Source organism: Oreochromis aureus, linkage group 3 (assembly GCF_013358895.1).
Source record: "Oreochromis aureus strain Israel breed Guangdong linkage group 3, ZZ_aureus, whole genome shotgun sequence".
Classification (NCBI taxonomy): Eukaryota; Metazoa; Chordata; class Actinopteri; order Cichliformes; family Cichlidae; genus Oreochromis; species Oreochromis aureus.
This window is the reverse complement of record NC_052944.1, coordinates 119,393,111-119,412,084: the sequence shown is the minus strand read 5'-3', so window position 1 is coordinate 119,412,084 and position 18,974 is coordinate 119,393,111. Positions and strand designations below refer to the sequence as shown.

The 18,974-nt window shown below is 43.3% G+C and overlaps 2 protein-coding genes and 1 long non-coding RNA gene across 3 annotated transcripts in view; all 3 read right to left on the bottom strand.

Moving 5' to 3' along the window:
* LOC120435165 (protein NLRC3-like) overlaps nucleotides 1–18,974 on the bottom strand; it is a 137,380-nt gene that overhangs the window by 31,655 nt on the left and 86,751 nt on the right. The window lies entirely within an intron of this gene.
* Nucleotides 6,356–8,863, bottom strand: LOC120437974. The gene is made up of 3 exons (XR_005611548.1): nucleotides 8,801–8,863; nucleotides 8,576–8,716; nucleotides 6,356–7,847 (listed from the first exon to the last, which is right to left on the bottom strand). It is a non-coding gene; the product is annotated as an uncharacterized LOC120437974 (long non-coding RNA).
* LOC120437971 lies at nucleotides 16,222–18,767 on the bottom strand. Its single transcript, XM_039608466.1, has 2 exons — nucleotides 17,334–18,767; nucleotides 16,222–17,181 (listed from the first exon to the last, which is right to left on the bottom strand). The coding sequence occupies exons 1-2, from the start codon at nucleotides 17,455–17,457 to the stop codon at nucleotides 16,352–16,354; spliced, it is 954 nt and encodes a 317-aa protein (XP_039464400.1). The 5' UTR covers nucleotides 17,458–18,767; the 3' UTR covers nucleotides 16,222–16,351.

The window sequence follows — 18,974 nt, the reverse complement described above, 5'->3', positions numbered from 1 at the left end:
AACGCCTGTATCGGGAGAGTGTGGAGTCTCGATTCACCCAGTGTGACACACGGAGCATATAGCACAGACTATGCGCAATCACAGATTATAAAGCCAGGGACACGGTGACGATCAACGCCTAGTCTACTCTCGCCAACGAGGTGAACGAGTTCTATGCCCGCTTTGCGGTTAGCCAAGCGGCTAATGCTAACAACTGCCTGACAACTGAGGACGGTGATGTCGTCAGAGAGGAACCGGCAATCAGCATCGCAGAGCACAATGTCCAAGCGGCCCTGATGAGAGTGAGCACAAGGAAAGAGGCAGGACCAGATGGCATCAGCGGCCGTTTGCTGGAGTGCTGGGCTGACCAGCTAGCAGGTATGTTCACTTCCATTTTCAACGAGTCCCTGGCTAAGTTTGTGGTCCCCACATGCTTCAAGATCATCATCCATGTGCCCAAGAACAACAAGCCCTCTTGCCTGCCAATGCCATGCCTGCCAATGACTACTGGTCAGTTGCACTGACTTTGGTGGTTATGAAGGTGTTTGAGAGGCTGTTGAAAAACATAATCTCCTCCTAAATCCCAAACACCACAGATCTGCTCCAGTTTGCCTACCGACCCAACAGATCCACAGAAGATGCCATTGTGCAAGTCCTATACACCACCCTTAGCCACATGGACAAGAAACAGGGTAACTATGTGTCAAAACCCGGCTCAAAGGACATGGCAAGCAAGTGGCAGACAATACCCAGGCTTTTAAAGGCTGTAAGATATTTTTTAATGAAATAAGGTGAAGAAACTTTAACACAGGTTAAATAATACAACAGCCAGAACTGAAGGACCAAATGAACATAATGAGTGCCAGACGAAGAAAGAGACAGCAAAGGTTCAGTCAAGGTGCATTTATATACAGGGACTGTCCTTCTCAGGTGTGCTGTAATTGGGTTAGCTTCACCTACCACATACCTAAAAGAGACGGGCAACAAGAAAAACAAGAAAATAAGAACACAAGACCAGCCCACTGGCCATCACACTATGTACAACTGCTGTTTGTTGATTACAGTTCAGCGTTTAACAGAATAGTGTCCGGCAGACTGTACAGAAAGCTGAGGGATCTAGGACTCAATAGCCATCTGTGTGCATGCGTGTTGGACTTCCTCACTGGCAGAACTCAGGTGGTGAGGGTGGGTAGGTGCATCTCTGACAGGATCACCATAAACACAGCTCAACTCTCGCCACTGCTCTACTCCCTCTACACTTCAGACTGTGCGGCCACTCATGGGTCCAATACCATTGTGAAGTTTGCTGACCACACAGTGGTGTTGGCCGCCATCTCCAACAATGATGAGGCGGCCTATATGGATGAAGTGAAGAATCTGGCATCGTGGTGCCAGGATAACCACCTCCAGCTGAATGTCGGCAATACCAAGGAGCTGGTGGTGGACTTCAGAAGAAGAGCACAGAGACTACAAGCCCACTGTCATCAACCGAGCTCCAGTAGAGACTACAGTCCTTCAAGTACCTCGGTGTACACATCTCCTCAGATCTGACATGGTCTGCCCACATTCAGGTCCAGACCAAAAAGGCTAGGCAGCGCCTGTACCACCTCCGACAACTGAGGAAGTTCAGGGTCTCTCCAGAGATCCTCAGGACTTTCTATACAGGTGCTGTGGAGAGCATCCTAACACAGAACATCACGTGCTGGTATGGAAACAGCTGTGTCAAGGACAAAAAAGCTTTTCAGAGAGTGATAGGTACAGCAGAACAATGCTGCAGGATTGCTCTCCACTCCCTACAGGACATTTACACCAAGAGATGCTGGACCACAGCAACTCAGATACTGAAGGGCCTGTTCCACCCCAGCAAAAAATTGTTCCAGTTTCAGGGAAAAGGTTCCACACCATCTGGCCAAGAACAGAGAGGTTCAATAGGAGCTTCTACCCTCAGGCCATCCATGTGTTAAAGCCCCCCTCCCCCCACACACACACACACAAAATCAACCATAATGAACTGAGACAACACTCACATATATCATGACTGATCCTTCTGACTTCACTCACTCAATGTACATTCCAAAATTTTGAACTGTAAATTTCCAGATTGTTTTATTCTATTGAATTTATATAATTCATTCACTTATTACACATAATGTCCTCTTTGTATATATCTACTTACTTACTGTATATAATGTTTTTCTCTCTCTATTTAGCACAGTCGAGGAGTGTATCAGGTCACACTTTACTGCTTGTTATACTTGTATAACTATTTATGTGACAAATAAAAGGATCTTGAATCTTGAATCTCAAGTTAAGCCAGTCCGCTTCACTCCCTGCATCTGCTTTTTGGTCCATTCCTGTGCCACCCGTGACAAGTTACAAAATATAGAAATATTCAAAATTCTGTAAGAGGTGGCTGTAAATGTTGTTGCATGATTTTACTTATTCTAACCTAGAAATAATGAAAAATACTCTAAAACAACAACAAACAAACGCAGTTGACGAATATCAAATGTGTAAATGCAAATGATTTCATTTGATAATGATTTTTTTCTTATGCATACAGTGGAATTTCTTTTGATCTGACCTGAAAGTTTCCAGTGTACAGTGTGGACTTTGAAGTGCAGCACACAGATACGTAATTCCTGAATCCTGGAGGTTGTTGGTACTCAGGTCCAGCTCTCTCAGACTACAGGACTGGGAGGTGAGAACTGAGGACAGAGCTTCACAGCTTCTCTCTGAGAGGAAACAATCACTCAGTCTAAAAATAAAGAACAGACAAAAACAAAACAAAAAAAAGAATCACTGTCTTAATACATGGTTAATCATCCGGTTAAAAAGAAAAAAATCCCCCCAAAAGGATTTGGCTCATCTGAACGTTGAGTTTTGTCACAAAATTAATATATTGTTATTATTTAGTCCTTATTTAGTGCTTATTGTTACTTGTTTTTAATATAGTCTAAAAGGGCCAACTCTAAGTAGAGTCTGAGCCAAAAGTACTGACAGGAAACTGCATGCTTCTGCAGAGAACAGGAAGTTTTAGTGCACAGGCATATTAATAGACCAGACAGAAAAAAAGGAACTAAGTAAACTGTGTGTGTGACGTATATCAGGGATATAGATACGCATGTAGCTTGTACATGCGTATCTACTACTCTCAGACCTGAGCTTGTGTGTTCGTGTGGCGGGTCCCCATTTCCGGAAATGTAAAAATAAATATCATTTTTTGAACTTGACAACTCTAAGTCCAGTCTTTCTCTGTCGCCAAAAGAATTCAAAAGAACGGAATTTAATAGTTTTCAGTGGGAGAAAGATCTTGTTACTCATCCAACTGACTTCTACAATTTCCAAACACACATTCTGGAGTGTGTTTCTGGAGATTTGTTCACAGCAATATTAACCAGTTATAAGGCATTTCCTCAAACAATTTGTCTTTGTTTACTTGGATGATATTCTTCCTTTCTCTAACTCTTTAGCAGAACACCAGGTTCTAAAGGAAATTACGTTATCACTTAGCACCAGATAGGTTTTGATGACTTTTACAGCCTAACACACTAAATCATGATATAAAAACTGCATCTTGTTTTTGCTTGAATTGTCTTTCTACAATATTGTAATTTGCTTTATGAGCCGAAACATCTTAGCGTGACAAATGCCCAAAAAAAAAAAAAATCAAAAAAAAAAAAAATTGAACAAGAAAAGGTAAATTTTCCTTGTTTCTTATTATTCCTGAATGTAGGTGCTGACAACTATTAAATTCAATTAGTACAACATATAATCACTTACAGAGCTTTGCTGGAGGCTTTCACCACTGGCAGCAGCTTCAGAAGAGCCTCCTCTGAAGCAGAGTATTTCTTCAGGTCAAACACATCCAGATATTTTTCTGATGACAGTAAGATGAAGACCAGAGCTGACCACTGAGCAGGAGACAGTTCATCTGTGGAGAGACTTCCTGATCTCAGGGACTGTTGGATCTCCTCCACTAGAGAATGATCATCCAGTTCATTAAGACAGTGGAAAAGATTGATGCTTTTCTCTGCAGACAGACTCTCACTGAGCTTCTTCTTGATGTACTGGACTGTTTCCTGAATAGTCTGTGAGCTACTTCCTGTCTGTGTCAGCAGGCCTCGCAGAAGAGTCTGACTGGTCTGCAGTGAAAGACCCAGGAGGAAGCGGAGGAACAAATCCAGGTGTCCATTTGGACTCTGTAAGGCCTTGTCCACAGCACTCTGATGGAGAGATTTTAGGTTTGGTTTGTTAATTATTGTTGTCCACCAGCAGGTTGTTTGTTCCTCTTGCAGCAGATTGACCCGAAAGTTGATGAAGGTCAGATGGACATGAAGAGCAGCCAGAAACTCCTGAACACTCAGATGGATGAAGCAGAACACCTTGTCCTGGTACAGTCCTCTCTCCTCTTTAAAGATCTGTGTGAACACTCCTGAGTACACTGAGGCTGCTCTGATATCGATGCCACACTCTGTCAGGTCTGATTCATAGAAGATCAGGTTTCCTTTCTGCAGCTGATCAAAAGCCAGTTTTCCCAGAGACTCAATCATCTTCCTGCTCTCTGGACTCCAGTGTGGATCTGTCTCAGCTCCTCCATCATACTTGACCTTCTTCACTTTGGCCTGAACCACCAGGAAGTGGATGTACATCTCAGTCAGGGTCTTGGGCAGCTGTCCTCCCTCTCTGGTTTCCAGCACATCCTCCAGAACTGTAGCAGTGATCCAGCAGAAGACTGGGATGTGGCACATGATGTGGAGGCTTCGTGATGTCTTGATGTGGGAGATGATCCTGCTGGCCTGCTCCTCATCTCTGAATCTCTTCCTGAAGTACTCCTCCTTCTGTGGGTCAGTGAACCCTCTGACCTCTGTCACCATGCCAACACAGTCAGGAGGGATCTGATTGGCTGCTGCAGGTCGTGTGGTTATCCAGAGGCGAGCAGAGGGAAGCAGTTTCCCCTGATGAGGTTTTATCAGCAGCACATCCACTGAGGTGGACTTTCTAGGGTCAGTCAGGATTGTAGTTTTGTGGAAGTCCAGAGGAAGTCGACACTCATCCAGACCATCAAAGATGAACACAACCTGGAAGTCTTCAAAGCTGCAGATTCCTGCTTCTTTGGTTTCAGTAAAGAAGTGATGAACAAGTCCCACCAAGCTGAACTTTTCCTCTTTCAGCACATTCAGCTCTCTGAAAGTGAATGGAAATATAAACTGGATGTCCTGGTTGGCTTTGTCTTCAGCCCAGTCCAGGGTGTATTTCTGTGTTAAGACTGTTTTCCCAATGCCAGCCACTCCCTTTGTCAACACTGTTCTGATTGGTTCATCTCTTCCAGGTGTGTCTTTAAAGATGTCTTCTTGTCTGATTGTTGTTTCTGGTCTGTTTGGTTTCCTGGATGCCATTTCCATCTGTCTGACCTCATGTTCATCATTGACCTCTGCAGTCCCTCCCTCTGTGATGTAGAGCTCTGTGTAGATCTGATTCAGAAGGGTTGGGTTTCCTGCTTTAGCGATGCCCTCAAACACACACTGGAACTTCTTCTTCAGTGCAGACTTAAGTTCACGAGGACAAACTGCAGCTTGAAGTTCTGAATGAGAAGAAATATGTAGAATATCTTTTGAAAGTGGAAACAAACACTTTATTCCAAAAGAATCAATCTTTCAAACATGTTGCTCCATCTCATAAAACATCAGTAAATGTCTCATTATCCAGCAACTTAAATCTTTAGATAAATGCTCTTACTGCTCTGCAGACGGTCAGCCAGCTCCTCCTGCTTCATTCTCCTCAGGAAGTCCTCTGTGATCTTCACAAATGCCTCTCTGCTGCTGCTCCTCTGACTCTCTAAGCATTCTGGGTAATGTGGACTCAGAACCCTCTGGATCTTCTTCAGCTCATTCTTCACAAAAGTGATGATGTTGTCCTCCAGCAGCTGGAACAGAATATTTATGAATGAGCCAATCAGACTGAAATCATGGAGCCAAACATCAGATCCATGTTGGACACACTGACAATCCACTGGTCTACAAAGAGCAGCATGGAGATGACTGTGAACAGAATAGATGTAACAGTAGTTGTTGTACATGTACAGACCATAAATATGGAGTCCAGCTGTGTTTGATGCTGCTGGGCAGAGTGACCACTGGGAACCTCTGAGCTCTGCTGGTCCACTCTGTGGAGGAACCATGAAGGATTAGATCAAGCACAGGATAAAGATCCAGGAGTTTCTGCTCAAATAACTTCATCTGAATCAAGTCTGTCAAGTTTTAAACTCTCAGATTCTGAAAATATGGGCCATTTTTAATCAATCAATCAATCAATCAATCAATCAATCAATCAATCAAAGCTTTATTCGTCACATGCAGATTGCCCTGCAGTGAAATAGGACCCCCCCCGACCTTACACATACAACACAGACATTACATGGGGATACAGGTCGGAGATAGGTAGCATTTAGAGAAAAACATTGAAATGTACATTACAATGGGAAAGTACAAGAGGAAAAAAAGAGACCCCTACTCATGCTGTGCTTCCATGGTAGGACAGCATGAGAACAGGAAACAAAAAAACTCCTCTGCACAAAAAAGCACATGAATGTCCACAGCACAACATTATGAAGGACATGACAAGCCACGGGGTTGGGTGGGGGGTGAGGAGTCATCCGAAGCGAACACAGCAGCCGCCCTGCACAGCGCTATCATTCCAGCGCGGCACATAGACCCGCCGTGTTCCCCCGCAGGAAACAAGCATCGAAGGCGTTTGGAAAGGGAGGGGGATCAGTGTATGCTTATCAGTGTAAGTGTATGTGTGTGCGTGTCCATAGTTCAGCGGAGACAGTGTCCTTCGCCCTCCCAGGCTAAGTAAACAGTCTTCCAGCCAACCCAGGTGGCCTTGCATAGAATGGGAAGGAACAGTCTAAACACACTCGTTATCTGGGATTGTTTTGATCGGCTCCAGCCTTGAGCCCGCAGCTGGCGCCGGAGGGGTAGCCGCATTAAGATGGCGATTTCTTTCCAACAGCTCAAGAGAATTTCGAACTGTTTTTGTTTTAGCACTCCGACACTGATCTCTCCATCTCCCGTTGGATAGCCGTCAGTTTCTCCATGATGTTGTTTACCTTCAATTCCGTGGTCTTGTCAATCTTTTGCTCACAGAGTAGATTCTGAGACCTCGCGACCGCAGCCAACTGATCCGTGAAGAAGCTCAACAAACTGAACCATCAGCAGATCACTGCTCCAAAACCAGAACATGATCCGAGGTCTCCCTCCACCACCAGAACACCAGCTTTACTAACGTGGTAGATCAGTGTAGTACAGATCAATAACTGATGAGTCCTTTGATCAAAATCACTGAGAGCTTCACATCTGACCCTCTGATGCTTCTGTAGACATTTTGCATATTTAATGAATGTCTGACAGTTTTACATTCATTCTATGAATACAGTGGAAATGTTGTGTTTTTGTCACCATGTTTTTTCCAGCATCATAAATTCTTAAGTTCAGAAAATTAGATTCTTTTTTCACAGCTGAAAAACAACAACATTTATTCTCTATTGAAATCTGCATCGTCCACTCCAAAGGTCACAATCTGAAGGTAACATCTGGTTTTGTTCCCTGTGATTAACTCTGAGCTCAGTATGGTGGGATTTATCCACCATACTGTGGTTCAGTGTTGTCCTGATGTCCTGAATCTTTGTAACAATCTGAGGATGTTTCAGGTCAGATTTATCCAGGAAACACAAACATGTAAAGGAGTCATCACAGCTCTCTGACCTCGTTGGTCCAGGTTCAGCACTGAAGAGTGGAGGTTGAGGTTTGGACCGGTCACTCCTCACAGACGGACAGCTGGACCCTGCAGACTGTGACCTCTGACCTCTGCAGACACGAACATGACAAAGTGATTGAAGCAGCTGTGATCACACAGCCTGCAGATAATGCAGCTGTTTCCTGTCAGTAACAGTCCTCTTAGATTAGAGTTCAGCTTTTTACAGGAAAACAAATGTCCCTGAATGCAACAGTGAGACACAGTCTGCCTCTGTGGCTGTGATAGCTGCCATTAGGAGCGTTCATGTGTTTGCAGTTAGACGAGGAGATGCTACCATCAAGGAAATGTTAACAAATCCTGCAGCATCACGTGGCACAAACACTTTGTGTTCCTGTCATCTGCAAGCAACAGGAAGTTCATTAATAAAGGCGGGATGGAGACGTGACTGTGATAGTTCTCCTTCAACCTAGCTGTTACACATATCTGCGCTCACACGACGAGGCTTTGTCTAATAAAGCAGCTGCTCTCTGAACACTTTTCTGAAGAGGAGCTACAAACCTTTGTTTGCTTTCTAGAGCAGCGTATCATCCTCACAGAGCACAGCTGGCACGCTTGTTTCTGTTAGCTCATCCACCAGGCTAAAGTCAAACTACCCACTGCCAGCAGCTGTTTCTATCATAGTTTAGGATCCAGATGTGTGAGGTCTAAATTTACAACTCTAATTAAAATAAATAGTTAAAAACAGCCAATTCTGTCCAAATGGGTCTTAAACCAGATAAACTGACAGTTACAGTTACAGTTCATTTTAACCATAGAGTTTATGTTACTAACAGCTCACCTCTCTGCAGCAGACAGAGGCTGGTCTTTAAAATCAATCCAGCCATCTTTAGACGCCTCACTCTTAAAGGACACACAGCTGGGTGGAGATCCAGTTCCTGGTTCAGATTTAGGTTTACATTTCCTTCTCCCATGTTTCTTGCTGTGAATAATGATGGAGCAGTGATGTGAGTGCTGAGCTGTGACATGGAGAAGAGTCATGGACAGTTAGAGATGGTCATCTCACCTCTGAGCTTTGGTCTGGCTCTCATGTTCCCCACACAGAGTGCTTTTAGAGGGAGGGACTCCCTCCTCTCTGTCCTCACACTGATCCATGCTGCTCAATTCAGCTCACACACACTTTCTACCTTCACCTGCAGAGGAAACACAAATCATTCATGTGCACATCAACTGAAATCCTCCTTTCCATCATGTGTGCTGTCCAAATATCAGCTGCTTCTTTCTGTCTGTGAAGGTTCTCAGTCATCCAGGTCATCATAGTCTAAGGAAGTGAAAGTGAAGTGAAACGTCTTCAAGCAACTTAAAGAAGTCCAGCTTTTCTATCCAAGCTCCTTAGAGCTGCTTCTTTCCTGGTTCATCTCAGTGTCAGCTTAGAAGTCTAAATGTCTACTCCTCACTACTGTTTTAAATCAAAGAAAATAAAAGTTCACAAGCCGAACAGTTCACAACATACTCTGCGCAGTGAAGTGTGATGGTCAATTAATCCTGGCTCAAACTACACACTACTGTTATTGGACTGTTTTGCACTTGTTTACTTGTAAAGGCCTAGTTAACATTTCATTAACTGCACCGAGAAGGCATTATCTGATGTCAAAGTTTTCTTTAAGCAAACAGTATTATTAAAGTTCTTCATGACTGGGCCAAGTGTCTCTTTTTTGGATAGTAATGAGTGTGGGAGCAGAAACTGTCCTCTAAAACCAAATGGTCCTCAGGCTCTCACTATGACGTTACAGGTCTGTGTTTCTACACTGGTTAGCAGCTACTGCTGTTAGCATCCAACGGTATGCTGGAGGAAACGGTCTGAGTCACATGACTCTCTGTGGGTGGAAACTGACTACTTGTGACTTTTTTGTTTGTTTAATTAGACTTTTATGTGTTTAATCTGCATCTAAATTGATAAATTTATAATATTGTATTATTATTTTTTTATTTTTATTATTAAACCACCTGGGACCTCTCTGTGAGTCTGTGAATATATTGATTCGGATCTCTGAGTCTCTAAGCGGCTCTCCGGCCGAGCCAAGGCCACATTCAGTGTGTCAGCGAGGGGAGAGCAGCGGGTGATCTCTGCCTCCTCCGCAGACTGATGGAGGCAGGAAACGCTGCCTTCAGTCATCAGGAAGTAACAACGACTCTGAGTTCAGCTGCTGACAACCTAACTCTGCTGCTCTCATTCATGGCTCCCCGTCACAGACACTGACAGAAAATGGCGGACTTACTGGTCGGAAAACATTAATGGAGAGACCGGGAATACAAACACACACAGTTTGTTGTGTGAAGAAACCAAACATGAGCTGAACAAACAGTAAAGTTCCTAAAGACAAACTGTTAAAGGAGGAAACAAAGCAAACTTACAGTTTCTTCACACACCAACAACAAGCTCCACTCCACACCTGGACACTAAACACGGACACACAGGTGAGCTGCTTCCTGGAAGGAGGCGGGACTCCACCTGAAACTCAGCACAGGTGGGAGGGGCTCAGCTCTGTGTGTGTTGATGTGTTAACTTTAAAAATATGCCGTCTGACTGCTCAGACTGAGTCAGAGTAAAGTTCACATGCTGACGTGTGGAGACATGAAACCGTGTATGTGAGTCAGTAGCGGTTTTTGATACGGGCGACACGGGCGGTTGCCCGGGGCGGCATCGTGGTGGGGGTGCTGCCCCGACGTCAAGCAGCGCATATAGGGCTTTGGAGTTGATGTCACGCCGCAGTGCATTGTGGGATCGCGGCGCCATGTCAGTAGTGTTTCTCAGTGTTTCTATTTAAATAAAAACATCTTTGATATTGGAGCTTCTCTGTCTTTTGTATGTGCATCCATCCAATCCAAATCCATCCAAACTGTAGCCGAGCAAAAGAAGTTGGAAGCTGTTCGATGAATGATGTTCATACCAGAGTTTCTGTTTCCAGCTCAGACGTGTTAAATGGATATATAATAATAATAATAATAATAATCAAATGCTGATTTTCAGCTTTTCATCCTTTGTCTGGGTGTGTTTGTGATGACAGTAAATAAATGTCAGACTTAGAGCTCCTGTTTTATTGCATTAAAGTGATCAGATGACTTCAGCGATTTGACATGGATGTTAGAGAAAGCAGGAAATGACAAATGCAGCACAGCAGCAGGATTCAGTCAGTAATGATCAGAGCCAGCAGGGGGCAGCACAGAGAGGTGAGGTGCTGTCAGAGAAGCAGGCTGACATCAGACTGGTCATATTCCATCATCTATACCTGAAATAATCATCAAACACACGCAGAGCAGAAACATGTGGAAACATCTGGAGCTCAGTCTCAGTTTGACCCCTCAGAGGTTTACCTCAGTCCTGCTACTCTGCTTCCTGTTTACAGCGCACACATCATGCTGTGTACTGAGAGTCATGTGGTCAAAGCGAGGCCCTGGTACTCTGACAGAGAGCTAGCACAGTCATCCTAATGTGTGAGATCACTTCTAACCACAGAGCATTCAGCTTTCACAGCAGCCAACATCCTGTCACACTGAGCATGTGCAAACACAGCTCTGAGCTTCATTACTTACAAGCTCCAGCCCTCCACTTAAAAGCCCAGAACAAAGCTTGTGACCAACACAGCGCAGACAGAGGTGATGTTCACGCTCTTGTTTCTGGGTGGGAAATTCACCTGTGGGTGTGGTTGTTCCTCCCCTACAATCTCTGATGTCACAGCTGCTAAATTATACTGAACTGAAACCAGACTCAAACAGAAAACAGCCTCAAAGACTCAGAGAGAGCGCTGCTCCATCTCTGGACCCAAATATATGTTTGTTACGGGTTCGAAATATTGGGGATGGATACAAGAGGAAAACCAAAATAACAACACTGGTCCGGCCGGGTCAAGTCAAAACGATTATTTTAATGCACATGTGTGGGAGATGAATACTGCATACAGCACCGATCTCTCACCGAAAACCACACAACAATAGTTTTTATGAACATCAGGGTATTAGAACGCCCCCTCATGCGTAAAGTAGGTACAATACAATCAATGTTGACAACTTTTAACATATTGAAAGAACATCTTCTTCTTCCCGAGGCCAGATCCTTCCCAGTAATCTTCCACTCTGCTTATCCCCTGGAACAAACCATCTCTCCTGCAAGCATAATCAAACAGCTACAAAGCCTTGCAAACTGTTTTCTAAATATTTGAACTCTCCCCTACACATGAGTTTAGCTACTGCTTGTGTGTGTGCGTGTGTGCCTCGACCTCAGCCTTCACTCTGTCTATAAGGACAGAGGCCAACTCTTCATGTGTGCAATAACCTAACTGAAACCATACAGGTAATATGTTGAATAAATGTTCTAATCAAATGCCACTACTCAAAGCTTAATAAAAGAATATAAATGAATAAAGGATAATGATGAATAACATGGTATATGTGTTTTGTAAGCGTGTTCTTTCTATAGCTCAAGATCCTTAACACAATAGATTGTTCGGTCCTCGCGCCGAACAAAGTTTCCGACCCTCCACTAGTTGATCGAGCCCCCTCATTGGCAAGCACAAAAATACAATGCATGTATATGAAAATGATTATCACTGCACCTGTAATAGAAAATGTTAGTATGGGACTATGACTGTTAATAGAATGTTAAATATAATGTCAGTATTACCTTTTAATTATATAGGTTTACTTATGGTAGAATGCTGCATGTAATGATTTGTGTTTAGAAGTATGTAGTTGATAGTATCCTGAAAGAATGTCTCATCCTAGGAAGCTTGTGTGATTCCAGAGTGTTCTGGTTTTCACACCCACATCATGGGAGCATGGGAGAGGTCATACCTTGTTTTATTGTTTTATGGCAGGATAAACGTATCTATGTCTGTTTTACTCTAAGTGCATTTTGTTTAGATGAACTGCTGGACTTCCAGGCCAGCAGGGTTAGGAAGTCATTTTATGGAAACATACACACACACACACACACACACACACACACACACACACACCTAAACATCCACATTCCAATGTAAAGAACAAACACCCACTGATGTATAAATAAAGAACAGGGCAGTGGCACGGCGCGAGTCTCAGAGCCCGCACTTCTGTGCGAGTTCTGTGGCTGCCCTTGTTTGCAAGTAACTAACTGCAGTGTGTTTCTCCTCTCTGATTCTCAACTGAAGAAGTGTTTTATAATAAATCTCTTGACAATGACGATACCTGTAATAGGGCGTTGGAGTTGACGTCACGCTGCGGAGCGCGGCGCCATTTTCGGGGTCTACGAATCAAAGGAGACACTGTGTTGGAACGACGTCGACAAGAATCATGCTTAAAAGCAGCTCCAAAGAAAACGGACGGTATAGAGACCGATTGCGTCCAGAGGCAAAGCAGCGGTACTTGAAAAAAATAGAGTGCATCGCAAATCTGGACCCATATGAAATACGGCAGTGGAGTAAAGACGCAGACGACTTTCCGCCACTCTCCTACCCCGATATCTTCACCTATCTTGTTTGTGGAGTAAGTGCCTACACAGCGAACCAGTTTCGTAATTACAAGTCACTGGAGGCGCACATACAATTTACCAACGGCTGGGTGCAAGACTTGGCTATTTTCAAGCCGCCACACTGCGAGTACGTTGTGATTCATACCAAGGTAAGTCGGCTGGAGTGCATTGTCCACCCCCTGCCATAATTAATGTTATACATGTATCATTCAACTGCTAGAATGTCGTTATCCTATTATGTGCCCATAATTGTAAAGTAGATGCAAGCAAACACATTGATAATCAGGCAAATTATTACTTAACACCAATTTCAAACCAAATCAAATCAAAGTTTACTTATATAGCACATTTGAAAGACCGAAGTACACCAAAGTGCTTTCCATAAGATCCTAGTACAGATAAAATCAAAATATGATAAAATTATAAATATAAAAATATAATAAAATAGTTACATAATCCAATGCTATCCAGACGCAGTTTGCCCTAATTGACCTTAAATACAATTTGTGAGAAGGAGGATGTTTTTTCTATTTTTCAGGTTTTATTCATAACCAGTATTATCACCATTATCATCATTTATCATTATCATTTCATCAAAGCATTTATTGAATCTGTTGATGTTATATTATAGTTTGTATTTCAGGGGGAGCCTAATTACATATTAATGGCATAATAATCTTTCATTGCAGGTTTAACTGTATTCATGTTATTCATGGTGTTCATTGGAAGGTTGTTAATTGGGGGGTTGAAGGTATGGGGAAGTGAGAAAGTTAAGCTACAGTTAAGATGACTCCATATCTGTTTACAATAGAACACACCACTTATAATAAAGTTTACAGCATGGAGGCCTGTGAGCCCAGCACAGCTTGCTGCAGGGGAATCTGGAGGAGAAGACACACATAGTGGGGGCCTGTGCATACACACACAGTTTCTCAACTTGTTCCTCAAATTACGAATCAGGACAAATTTCAAACATGTATGTTTTTAAACGTGATTTAAAAGACTGATTAAAACGTGATTTAAATTTGTGTCCCCCCTGTCTCATTTCATTTAATTTATTGTCTTTACATCAACCTTGTCCTTGTATGTTCCAGGTACTGCACTCCCAAAGATTGAATGAGCCTGCATTACGGCCATGGGTAATTGTAAGCACCACGGGGAAGGTCGAAGCCGCACACTGCACCTGTATGGCCGGAGTTGCAGAGACCTGCACCCATGTCGCTGCACTGCTGTTTAAAGTGTAGGCAACAGTGAGGATCCGTGGCACAAAGACTGTCACAGATGAACCAGCCTACTGGGTTTTGCTGGGGAACACAACCAATATACTGCCAGCGGCTGGCCATAACATTGACTTTACATCTTCAGCAGCACAAAAAAAGACTCTTGATGAAAATATAAACGGACCATCTGTGGTGAAAGGCAGAAGAAGCCGTCCTTCAAAAAGAAAGATTCCTTCTTCTACATTTGAGGAGTTGTCACCACTGTTAGACACACTTCAAAAACACAATAAAGCAGTGTGTTTGTCTGGATTGGAGAAATACCACACATCACACTCTGTACAGTCATCCACATTACCACTGTCTCTGGCGTGTTTGCAAAACACAGGAGCAGAGTCCCTTGGCCTTTCCGAGCTACAGCTGCACTGTGTAAAGTACGAAAACGCTGCAAAAGTTACAGAAGAACAGGCAGCAGCTATAGAGGTACGCACAAGACTACAACACAAGAGTCCAGAATGGTATGTGTGGCGTGCTGGGAGAATCATGGCTTCAATGATGCACGCTGTGTTTGCCACCACTGTAGAAAAACCCGCCATTACTCTGGTTAATCGTGTTTGCTACCCTGTTAACTCTGTCTATACTGTGCAAACAACTTGGGGACTGGAGCATGAACCAGACGCTCGCAACGCCTACATCCAGAAAATGTCAGCGTGTCACAAAAACCTGCAGGTCCGCATGTGTGGTTTTCTTGTTAACACGGCTTTTCCTGAAGTAGGAGCATCTCCTGACGGACTAACCACGTGTGAATGTTGTGGGAAGGGGTCCCTGGAAATAAAATGTCCATTTAAGTACAGATCTGACAGCATTCAGCAAGCATTGGATGCACATGACAAAGACGTCTGCCTCGAGTTGACAGCAAATGGACTTAACTTGAAGAAGACACACCACTTTTACTCACAAGTGCAAACACAGGTGTTTGTGTCCAACGCAAAGCACTGTGACCTCGTGGTTTGGACACAAAAGGACATGGCAGTTGTACGCATCTTCCCAGATATGCACTTCTGGGAATCGCGTTTAAAGAAAGCTCAGGAGTTCTTTCAGAAGGTGTGCCTTCCAGAACTAGTAGAAAAACATTTCTCTAAGCGACATGCAGCCCTGAGTGGTCACAAAGTTTTTCTTTCTGGTGTGTAGTTTTTATGTCAGAAGTGCATTGAAATTTGTATACCTTGATTTCAACACTGCAGCACTTACCATGTAACAATTGTCAAAGTGTATAATAAAGCATCAAATGCAGATCTTTGTTGTTATCTGGCTTTTATTATAATGTTATTTTAGTGAAACACTGAATTTAAAGCTATGATAAACAGTCAATTATAGTATGCAGATACAGAAATGGTTACATAATGTAATGTCAGTGTGTTCATACAAATACACAAAAAAAAGGTTTTCCTAGTAGTATTTCTTCAGAGACATACTCAAAGTTTTCACAATCATTAATTAACAAGAACAAGTCTCATGTGTGTCTGGCTTCACTACCACACTGGGGCACATGTTAACCAAAACACAACACACCTGCACAATTTTATCCAGAAAGGTAATGTCTTCACCCTCACATGGAAGAAGAGAACGGATTGGCATGGTGGTGTGTAGCATTTTGAACTTATTGCGCAAACTGCCAATTACTTGCTCGACATGGATTCTTAGGTGTGCAATGGCTCGTGTATTTTCAATGTCTTTGGCATCTAGTTGGCAGAAGCCCCTTGTAAATGCTGGGATCTTAACCTCCGCACACATCATTCCCACCGCATCTCTGATGTCAAAGCCTCTATCTGCCAAAACTACATCCCCTGGTAACAGCTTGTTAAGTATACCACATTGCTCTGTGATGTGTTTATCTGATGCACTTAGAAGTGAATGAAACTGCACCTTGGGGGGTAATCCCGATCAGGTATTTCATGGTGTGTGTACCCTTGTAGTGCGAGTACGTTTGAGCACGAGCCTTTAAATTAGATGGTCGTTCTGTACGAATTTCAAAACAGTCAACAATGATGGCTACCCGATTTCCAAAAGTTTCCATAAATTGTGGAGGCATTGTTGCTTGCAAACAGTGCCTCTCTGGCCAGTGTACCAATACTCCTAAGCGGCCATACAAAACTTCAATTGTATCAGCAAAGACAGAAGAAAGAGTTTTGTGGGAGACATTGAATAGATAACTAAGATGCTGGACAGGAAGATCAAGTCTAAGTCGCATAAGTGTGAGTAAGAGCATTTGGAAATGCGACAGTTTCTTTGATGCTGGTAGGAAAGCTTTTACATAGTCTAGCACAGACATAAAAATAGCAAAACACGTAAGACCAGTGTAATATTTCACTTTTTCCGTGTCACCCTCTAAAAAGTTTTCATTCAGCTCTGTCTTGTCTAACAGTGATTTAAGCTTTCTGTTCTCCTCCAGCAGCCGGTTTATTTCTGCTCTGCTCTGTACACAGCGCTCACAGTCAATTGTCGGTCGTTGATCTTCCATTTGTCTATCTCTGACATCAGCGTTTTCTGCATCTGCACCTGTTACCTCTGCTTCTACATGTCCGTCACAAATCTGGCCCTCAGCCAAAATCACAGGGTTGCTATGGTGTTGCTCTTCTGTGGTGTCCATCTCTGGCTGCTCTTCTGTGGTAACTTGTGCTGAGGCTTCACCTCCACACTTTGCTGCTCCATTGTGAAAGCCTGTCCAATACAAAGAGTGCAAATACACAAGGAAATTTTTAAGTGGTTTATACATTAAGGCCGTATGAATACTCACAAATGTATGTGTTGATTGACGGACACTAAGATCAACTTTAAAAGAGATTGTGGTGGGGTGTGCGGTTGTTGTTTACCTCCTACTAGTGCTTTCTTTTGTTCCCGTTCTGTTCGCCTCCTGTGACGGTCTGCTTGTGATGTTCGGATTTCGGAGTGCCCCATGTGTAGCGTTGGTACCCAGTCTGGATTTGTTTGATCCATTTCGTAGGGAGGCTTCCCTACAGTTGTGCAAAAGAATTAGCGAATCTTCACATAGCACATATGTCTGCAAAGTCACTCCATTCGATGTTTGATCGCATTTTCTGTAACTTCCAAGACCACCAACGATAACATTATTCAGCTATAAAGTGTGATATGAACATATTTAGTGCTTACCGGAATGAAAATGTCTGGAGCACACCAAGTGATACCGGGAGATGGAACAGAACGTGATATCAGCTCGTCTCACGGCTGCTATCCAGGCCCGACGCCGTCGTTTGGTAACATCTGATACCTGAGCTCCTTGAAATTGCTTCCAGTCTCTGGCACGCCTTTTTTGTTGCCATGTTGGTCCATCACTGTCCTGCACAGTGTTAATGCAGAGTTGGTAAGGTCCGCATTCTGTTGCTCGGCCTCACCTTTCATCCGGGCTTAATGGGCGTCTCGTCACAGCTCTGTCAGCTGAAGCTCTCTGGAAATTTCCCCCGTGTAGTGAAACGAGCCTTGGATTTAACGCTCTCCGTCTCTGCTGCATGAGATCGCTTTCCTGCAGCCCTGTTGACATTTTCAGGTTGTTGTTGTGGGTCCAGCTGTTGCAGCATTTAGTCAGGGTCACATCAAAGATGGTAGAGGGGAGAGCAGGAGTCCAGGTCAGCCTCGGCTTTCCGGGCTGGCAAAGCAGCCTGAAAATTTCCAGTGATGGTAACCGATAACCGGAGGAGAAGATGTCCTTTAAGCTTCTTCTCAGGGTGGGGACAAAGTAAGAGGTCAAGGCTGTAAAATTTTGAGCCAGTCTGTTGTCCTAATCCTGTTAATCTATCGTTTTTCCGTTGTACTCAGGTTTCCAGGTTGAGAGAAATCCACCTGTATTAACACACTAAAACATTCAATTGGTATTCCATTTCTGAAAACAGCCATTCACTTCATCTGCCTAGATTTTACTCTCTCCCTCTGGGTGCATACTTCACACAGTCTGGCAGTTGCCTTTTATGGGAATGCAGAGTTCCTGTCACACACAGCCAGCTACTCACACCCAGCAGCTGCAAAGCCGTCTTCACGCTATCTATCCGCACACTCAGCCACAATCATCCGCTCCTCAATATGAATGTATAAAACCAGTATTACCTCAAGAAACACACACACCCTCAAGAAAATAATTCACTGTAATTAATCCTTTATTCGTACTCACTGTGACGAATGCAATTCATGTAAGGAAGATCCCCTATATGTGAAACTTCAATTCGGCACGGCCCTGAGATAAACATGCCTTTTATCTACATAAAATGAAGTTGCTACAGCACATATAGTGGTGAAATTCGTGCTTAATCACACCATATATTATGATAGAACCAAAGAGTAAAGTAAATTAAATCTAAATGCTTATATTATTGAACTAAAAGAATAACCACTTAAAGATCTTATAAAATCATGCTTCACACCACAAACATGAACCAAATCATTTTATGATTTTATCAATTACAAATAAAATTTTCTTTAAAGTCTGTCTGTAAGTACAAATC

Excerpts from the sequence above, each read along its gene's own strand:
- LOC120437971 (XM_039608466.1), bottom strand. The coding sequence starts at position 17,457 with ATGGATCAAACAAATCCAGACTGGGTACCAACGCTACACATGGGGCAC. Across the intron at positions 17,182-17,333 it reads AAAGAAAGCACTAGTAGGAG|GCTTTCACAATGGAGCAGCA; the intron begins GTAAACAACAAC and ends TGTATTGGACAG.